The sequence below is a fragment of the Pestalotiopsis fici genome, assembly GCF_000516985.1.
Source record: "Pestalotiopsis fici W106-1 unplaced genomic scaffold PFICI_Scf_2, whole genome shotgun sequence".
Taxonomy (NCBI): Eukaryota; Fungi; Ascomycota; class Sordariomycetes; order Amphisphaeriales; family Sporocadaceae; genus Pestalotiopsis; species Pestalotiopsis fici.
Genome location: NW_006917092.1, coordinates 4,028,275 through 4,036,671, shown reverse-complemented (window position 1 = coordinate 4,036,671; position 8,397 = coordinate 4,028,275). Strand labels below are relative to the sequence as shown.

Sequence of the window (8,397 nt, the reverse complement as noted above, 5' to 3'; positions counted from 1 at the left end):
ACTAGCAGAGAAGGGCATAGAAAAAGGCTTGATGATTTCCCAATCTGGCGCCGCGGGTTTTCAGCTCTAAAGCAGCTGAGCAGTTGAGTGATCTCATACACGACCCACATTGCCTATCCGGTCTCTCTGCCATACCTACACGGGCTATACTACCCGCACCGTCCCCAAATCAGGGCCAGTCGAGACCGCGATAGTGCAGCAAAGTGCATTGCATCTGCAGCTGTCAAGAGGCATCACCATTCATCACGTCACGCTGATAGACATACCTGTGTTGATCATGATATTCAAAAGAACGCAGATTGAATGACCGATAACAAAATAAAAAACAGGTTTGCGACCTTGAAGTGGTGACGGCATATTCCAATACCCCTTTCACAACTCCTTTCCTTTTCCTCTTGCAACATGGCCCGTATTAGCCATGATCTCTGTTCAGACACTGCACGAACTTGCAATCTGTGATGGTCAAAAGTTACAGAAGCAGCATTCGCCACGCCATGGGTAAGACAAATGCTCATCTGTCCGGTGGTCAATCACATCTCTCATCACGGTCATGATATCCACCAGTAATTGTACGGCGCAACAATCATGTCACATTGCCTATTCAGTGTTCTGGAGTCTTGGGCCAGTCACTGGACGCATCACCCGACTCAAGTTGCTCTCCATTGGCCCCTCCCAACTTTGCCGCACGGAAGTGTACTGCGTCTCTCAGACTACGCACCATGAGCAGAATACGGGAATGTTCAGATTTTGCTGCGATGGCCCGTTATTCTAAAGGTAGAGGCCGCGTAACTAGAAGAGACAGAAGAAGGAAAATGGAAAAGATTCCATCATCTTCTAACCCGGCATCAAAGATTGCATGGCAACTGGATGACGGCGGTCCGTTGGGTGGCGGCTGCCAAGCGCCCCGAGTTAATTGTCGCCGTGTCTCAGGTCCCTGTCGGCGCTGCCCTGGTCCTTTATTCAGCATATTTCCGGACACGATGAGAGCACACAAACGTCAAGCACTACCACCTACAAAACTCTACCAACAATGGTCCCGTGTCCACTGCAACTCCAACTTTGTAGTTGATAGGGATTTTCTATGCTCTTTTGAATACTGCGATGGCATTTGCTCCATGACGTATAGCGGCGCATCTCGACACACTCGAGTCCCGACATGATGTATGCCGTGAGAGAAACATAACAGCTTTCGCCATTTCACTATGCCTGAACGCGACGAGCATGGATTTCCATCCGCTCAGCTCGCCATGAGCCCCTCCTTCATTTGAATCCTCACCATGGGAATGCGGCTCTTTGCCAAGATGTGTGTTGTTTGCAGAGATCTCTCAACTTGGGACGAAGCTAATGTCAGATCCCGGCTCGCCGAGCTTGGCAGCGGGTATGCAGACCTCGATATGGTCAACGCCCCGCCTTCCCAGCCAAAGGGGTACAGTATATCGGTTCGTTCCGAGGAGGCTCATCTGGGGTCAGACGATGGGCCATCTTAAGGTTGAATATATGTTTATTGTGCTCCTAGTTCTTGCCCGGGTGTTTCAATGAACATCTTTCACTTGTGTGTTTCTATCTCCTGGTGTTTTCGCCCAGTTTTCTTTATACTGTCTGCTCTGGTGGCAGCTTACATTCATTTCTATTCTGGCAACCCGTAACAAATACTTCATTCGCTTTTAACATACATTTTCCAATCGACATTCTGTCATCATGCTTTCCCACTTTCTACTTCTTGCTCTGCCTCTGCAGGCACTCGCCCAGGTGACGGGTACGGCCACTGGTTTCGCCACGGGCGTTACTGGTGGAGGTGATGCGACGCCAGCCATCCCATCAGATACCGCAGAGTATGCAGACATGATTTGTTTTGAATATTCAAAACGACTCTGAACTGACCTTGACATTACAGACTCGAGGAGTGGCTGACCGATGATACGCCCAGGGTCATCATGCTCGACAAGACCTATGATTTCCTCGAGGCCGAAGGTACTGCTACTGAGACAGGTTGCGTGCCCTCGAGCAACACCTGCGGTTCCTCTGGACAAAACGCCCTCGACGGTCCTAATTGGTGCAGTGATGACTACGAATCCATAGAGGTCACGTACTATGTCGCGCCCACTACACCCATCGACATCAAGGGCAACAAGAGCATTGTAGGCGTGGGTGACAAGGGTGTCATCCGAGGCAAAGGTATTCGCCTTGTGTCAGATGCAACCAATGTCATTATTCAAAATGTTCACTTTACCGTAGGTGAGCACACACTCAAGGGATGCAACAAACTGTTAACTGTTGCAGGAACTCAACCCTCAATACATTTGGGGTGGTGACGCTATTCAGATGTCGGGTACTGACCTGGTCTGGATTGACCATTGCAAGGTGAGTCATGTTGCCGACAGTGTAGAATTCTATTCTAATGGCAATCCCAGTTCTCCTTGATCGGACGTCAAATGATTGTGTCGGGCTACGAGACGGCTGGCCGTGTGACCATTAGCAACAATGAGTTTGACGGCGAAACCTCGTGGTCCGCTTCCTGCAACGGTGAGCACTACTGGACAATGCTCTTCCTCGGTGCCGGCGACCAGATCACGCTGGCCAACAACTACATTCATGACGTCTCGGGCCGCTCCCCCAAGCTCGGTAGCGATACGGCCGTCACCATGCACGCTGTCAACAACTACTGGCTCGACAGCGACGGCCACAACTTTGACATTGACGGCGCCAACGTCCTCATGGAGGGCAATGTCTTTGACAATTGCAAGACGCCCATTCTCGAGGTCGTGGGTAACCTGTACAACGTCCCCGACTCTAGTGCCGCGTCTGGCTGCTCCTCGACGCTCGGCCGCGCGTGCGTGCAGAACAGCTTGACCTCGAGCGGAGACTTTGACAGCTATACTGACAGCGGCGCGCTGTCCGCCTTTGCTTCCGTCGACAATCTTCAAGAGGCCATGGCCGTGGACGAGGTTGCCGCCTATGTGCTCGCCAATGCCGGCATCGGAAAGCTTTCTGGTAGCGCAAGTACTTCCACTGCTGCGGCGGCGACCAGCACCAAGGCTGCCGTCGCTACTTCAAGCGTGGTCGCAGAGGCCTCGTCTACTCTGAGCACCAAGGTCACGACTTCTGCCGCAGCCACTTCCAAGGCCACATCCACTTCCACTTCCTCAAAGGCTGTGACTGCGACCTCGAGTAAGGCGGCTGCTGCTGCGACGACGGCAGCCTCCTCATCCGGCAGCATTGTAAGTCTCATTCACCTTGATTCGTTGTGATTTGTAGATTGCTGACACTCTCTACCAGGCTCTTTACGCCCAGTGTGGAGGACAGGGATGGACTGGCTCCGGAAGCTGTGTTTCGGGGACGACATGTAAGCAGTGGAACGACTGGTATCACCAGTGCGTGTCCGAGTAATCACCTGAATCTCATTGGAAATGTTGGTCGCTGGGTGTCAGATGTGTCGTATTGGTGCTGGTCTTTAGTTGTATATATTTATTCTACATTTATAAAGGAGCCCGAACCTGGTACTTGAGCTTATCATGTTCAGGGAATTATCATCTCAAGAATTACAAGCGTTATCACAACTCGGGGCCATCCCTTTTCATCTGTGCCTCGAAAGGTACATCCAGCTCGCAAATCGTGGGGAAATGCAATTCATTGATCGTCTAAGCAGAGGGGTAATGTTTTGGGTTCGTGCGATGAAACTCTGCTAATCGTCAGCCGCAGTAGCTTCACCATCCCGTCAGCTAGTCGAAAATGAGTATGGGTTTTCTGCATTTCGCATCCTGCAATATAAATTTCGGATGCCAGATTTCCAGTTTCCCATCAAGCTGTATTGTCTGACAAGTGCCTAGGTTAGATACTTATCAATACCCAAACACGAGGCAGAAGCAGGAGCTCACGCGATGATCTCAACGACACAAACTGAGCTATTTATCAATGCGTATCCGAGCTCCAGAGAATCCCATGCCGCCGGATGCAAACATTGCCAATAACAACATTGAGCACTAACGACGGCCCAGCCAAAGGCAATTCCGAGCTGCAGAGCCGCTCTGAATGGACAAAAGCCTGCCGTTGCACACACTGCCCCGACGGCCTGCAGCCATCGGCATGACTTGTCTCCAAAGCACTAAAATGGGCCATCTACATCATCCACCCCTCTGGCAAGTCGATTTGGTTCGTCATGGACGGACCAACCAAGACTTAGACATTGATTCACATATATACACCACAAGTAAGCAGTAACTATTTTGCTTTCATCTCAAAGGGCTACCCCGACTTCAACGAGGTTACTTGTGTGGTGTCCGAGGAAGCCTCATATCCTCACCAAACATTCATCACCTCACGAAACAAGCAAAGAATCTGTAACAAGAAGAATTAACACCAATTTCCCAAAAATCATTACCATGAGCCAGAGAGGCTCTTTCGCAAATTCCATCCGCGCAATCAAGCGCAGGCCCACGCCCGACGAGCTCGACGGCCGTGGGCGCCGTCCCAACGAGCCGTGGCACCTCAACACGCTGCAGACGCACCTGGTGGCGGCCTCGGGCGAGTTTGTCGGCACCTTTTTCTTTCTCTTCTTCGGCTATGCCGGCCATCTCATGGTGATTGACCAGGTCGCCGTGGACGCGGGGACCGCGGCCCCGGTCGCCACCCCGGGTATCATCCAGACCATGTTTGTCGGCTACGCATATGGCTTCTCCCTCTTGGTGACCGTATTGGCGTTTTATCGGATCAGTGGCGGCTTGTTCAATCCTGCAGTGAGTTTTCTTGCCCCCCGCGTTGGTATGGAGTGTCATCACAAAAGGAGCACACCAAAAGTTCTGACTTGCAGCTTCCTCACAGGTGACTCTTGGTCTTTGCGCTGCCGGGGGACTTCCCTGGATTCGGGCAGTCTTTCTGATTCCCACGCAGCTCATTGCATCCATGTGCGCTGGCGGAGTGGTCGAGGCCTTGTTTCCCGGCAGGATCTCAGCTGTCAATACGAAGCTCGGGCCGCATGTAAACACGGCCCAGGGTCTCTTTGCCGAAATGTTCTTCACGTCCTACCTGGTCTTTGTGATTCTCATGCTCGCCGTCGAAAAGTCTAGGGTTACTTTTGTGGCTCCTATTGGTATTGGACTCGCGCTTTTTGTTGCCGAGATACCTGGTATGAAAAGAGACCCTACACATGCCCAAAAGCATCTTTTACGATTATTTGTGTGCCAGGTGGAGCTAATTTACATACACAGGCGTCTACTATACTGGCGGCTCTCTCAATCCTGCCCGCAGTTTCGGCTGTGCCGTCGCTGGTCGCTCGTTTCCCGGCTATCATTGGATCTACTGGCTCGGCCCGGCCATGGGCGGCCTGCTCGCGGCTGGATACTATCGTTTTGTCAAGATGGCTCACTATGAGGAGGCGAATCCCGGCCAGGACGCGCCGGTTGCAGATGAGCAGGCGTGATCTTACTCGCTCTGCCACTTATCTTATCCCTTGTATTGGTGGGGGAAGGGGGGTTTGCAGGTATATTCATTTTCCCCTGTTGTGCAAAGTAAGGTGTCATGACACCGGTCACTGTAACGGTGGGCCATTGGCCTGCATATCAACTATACCTCCTTGTAGTTTATAACGATCACAAGATGCGCAGGGAAAATGCCGACACGGGTAACCGAGGATTCGCCGAACAATGTAGAAATACCTCGTCACTGACCAATAGGATCAGGTCTAGTGCTCAATTGAGTACTACTTGGAAGCCTAGAGCTCCTGAAGGATGTGACGGACAACCAACGAATGATCACAGAAGCTGCTAGATGGAATCAATCCATATTTTTCTCTTTTCCTCTTCTTTAGAGCGGTTCAAGTGCAACAAAGTCATTGCTTGTTCTCGACCGTATGAATAGAGACGGCTTAGCAATATAGCGTAGAATTAGCTATAGGTTTCAACGATGGACTTGAGCCGAATTTATCTGTATAAAATCTGGAAGCCTAAACAATGAAGATACACTTTTCCACTCATGATCAAGATTCTTACTAGGGGTTCCTTTCACCCCATCATGGTAAATACAGTACGCCCGAGGTCGACCTGTCGCCTCCAAACCCAAAAATCCCTTTCCTAAAACAATACACAAAAGCTTCCAAGACCACCCTTATTCAACGCCAACACCCGTATACAAAGGGAAGCCTCCAGATCCTACGAATCAGAGACCCCAACAGCCGGAAGAGAGTACAAGACGTCAATCTCTGCCGAGAAAGCTGTGTTTTGGGCGTGAGCCAAGAGATCTGGAACAATAAGACATAGAAAATGTGGTATAATCAAACAGACAGTCTAATACTTTGAGAGTGGGTGAATAAAACGCCTCCAACCCTCAAGGTGCAGTTAATGCTCGCCAGGAGGTTGCTTTGAATCAGAGATGCCCTTGCAGTCATCCATAAAGTCTTCTTTTCTGTTTGGTCGATTGAATCAGGTCCTGCCTCAACGTTGAGAGGACGGATGTGATTCAAGACTTTGCGTGACCTGGCCGAAAATCAATGCCGTGTTTTCCGGCTTGAGGAGCTCTTGCTATCCACCTTGGGTTTAGGTGGCAGAGGCTCCGGAACGTAATCACCACCAGTCATGAATGTGTTCAACGTGGAAGTCGTGCTCCTGGGTGACGATAGACTTTCTGTTCTGAATGTCGTCGGCGATCCCACGGGAGCTGAAGTCGTGTAATTGTTATTGGTAGCGTCGATATGTTGAAAGCCCCGCGTTGTGAGCGGCGGGCCCCGTGAAGGGCGACTATCCACCGTGTCTCTGGGATATGGTGCGGTTGTATGACTCATGCTTAAGCGACGGCCTCTTATACTGTCCCTATTCGAAGGTGCTGGCTCGTTGACCATGTTGATGCGCTCGCGCAGTCTGTTCTTCTGGTCCTGGCCATCCTGACGCTTGCTTCTGGTTCTACCAAGCCCGTTGGATGATTCACCCGACCCTCCACTCATCATATAGTCTGGCTCGGATGGTGCCAGACGCCGACGCAGGTCGTGTACCTCGCTTTCGAAGGTATCCCTCTGATGTCTCAGTGTTGAGTTCTCTTCTCTGAGGGAGCGATTTTCGAGCTCTTTTTCACGAAGTGTCGACTTGCATGCGTTCAGCTGTGCATCCAAATCGTGTGCCTTGCTCTTGTATTTTCCCTTTTCCTCGCGGCACGAGTCCAGGGCTTCCTGCAGGGCACCAACGTTGAACCGTTGAGTGTCATGATCTTGAGCTGTGAAGAACCGATCAGATCTCCCTCTTATATATGTCTGGTCAGTAGACGAACCAAGTCCTGAATCCCGACTTGGAGGTGAGGGTCGGGAGGAACTGTCACTCTCCCGGAATCTGACTGTTCTTTCTCTGCCGTCGTGCATGTTCAAGGCGACAAATGAAGCGAATAAGAACACAAGTGGTCAGAGATATGACGTATAGTGTATGATTCTTTCTGAGTGAGGGTAAATGCAGCCGAGTTCTATATGTCGTTGACTGGTCGATAGCAAGGCAGAGGTCGTCCAGATGCTCGGCGAATAGCGAGGTAGATGACAAAAGGAGAAATGAACAGAAAAGCCTATAGGCAAATATTGACTGGAGTGGTTGGCACAGGCTGGTGAGGGTGGTGGAAGATATATAGGTGAGCAGGGGAAAGACGAATCAGGCTGTGCAGATGCGCAACGGAGCGAAACGGGGTCTGGGCGAATGAATGCGCAAAGAAGAGTAGATGGTGGAAGATGAGTAATGAAAAGAGACTAAAGGGACCAAACTCATATGCGAGCACAGTCCGGAGTTCTTATTTGAGACCATAGGTGAGGGAAGGGGGCATTGCTGCCTTCGCGCTCACGGCCTCGAAAACATGTACATACGTACCTGGGTATAGGCGGGAACGCGCGACTCGTCTTGTAGCTTGACCAGCGGCCGGCACACTTGCACAACGGTTTCCAGCGCAAAGAAGGTGAAGAATGCAAGTAGCAATACCAATGTCAACTCATGCCGGTCGGTTGCCTCTTATTTCATTTTCATGAAGAAAAAAAAAGTCCATACGTGACCTACCTGGATTTGGGAATCCGCTGCTGCTGTTTTGCTGCGTCAGGGTACTTTGCCTCTCAGATAGCGCATCCTTCCCGCAAAGATGAGCCTCAGTAACCTGGTGCAAATCCAAGAATATGGCTGCAGGGGCTGGCATGTACAGAAGGACAAAAAAAGGCTTACACTCTCTAGCTGAGAAGGGATTGGACCGAGTTACATAGTTCTTTGCTTTTGTTTTTCTGGTTGGATACAGAATATGTCACTTACTTTGCTGGTCATGTTGGTGCGCAACACAACAGCGACAGCACTGAGCAAAGAGGCATGTGTCTCGGAGATGGCGGAGAGACGTAAAGTTGTGCCCTTCTCATCACACGGATATCCAGGACGCATAATTCTGCCAGTCCTTGAC

At 50.8% G+C, this 8,397-nt stretch overlaps 3 protein-coding genes across 3 annotated transcripts; 2 read left to right on the top strand and 1 right to left on the bottom strand.

Annotated features, from left to right (window-relative positions):
* Window positions 1-1,698: 1,698 nt before the first annotated feature.
* PFICI_03409 (pectin lyase F) lies at window positions 1,699-3,387 on the top strand (the record flags this gene model as incomplete). The annotated part of the gene is made up of 5 exons (XM_007831990.1): window positions 1,699-1,832; window positions 1,895-2,231; window positions 2,281-2,361; window positions 2,412-3,218; window positions 3,277-3,387. 5 exons carry the CDS (start codon window positions 1,699-1,701, stop codon window positions 3,385-3,387), a joined length of 1,470 nt encoding a protein of 489 aa, XP_007830181.1.
* Window positions 3,388-4,379: 992 nt separating this feature from the next.
* PFICI_03408 (uncharacterized protein) lies at window positions 4,380-5,416 on the top strand (the record flags this gene model as incomplete). The annotated part of the gene is made up of 3 exons (XM_007831989.1): window positions 4,380-4,733; window positions 4,819-5,122; window positions 5,205-5,416. 3 exons carry the CDS (start codon window positions 4,380-4,382, stop codon window positions 5,414-5,416), a joined length of 870 nt encoding a protein of 289 aa, XP_007830180.1.
* Window positions 5,417-6,478: 1,062 nt separating this feature from the next.
* PFICI_03407 (uncharacterized protein) lies at window positions 6,479-7,339 on the bottom strand (the record flags this gene model as incomplete). Its single annotated transcript, XM_007831988.1, has 1 exon — window positions 6,479-7,339. The coding sequence occupies one exon, from the start codon at window positions 7,337-7,339 to the stop codon at window positions 6,479-6,481; it is 861 nt and encodes a 286-aa protein (XP_007830179.1).
* Between the last annotated feature and the right edge of the window lie 1,058 nt (window positions 7,340-8,397).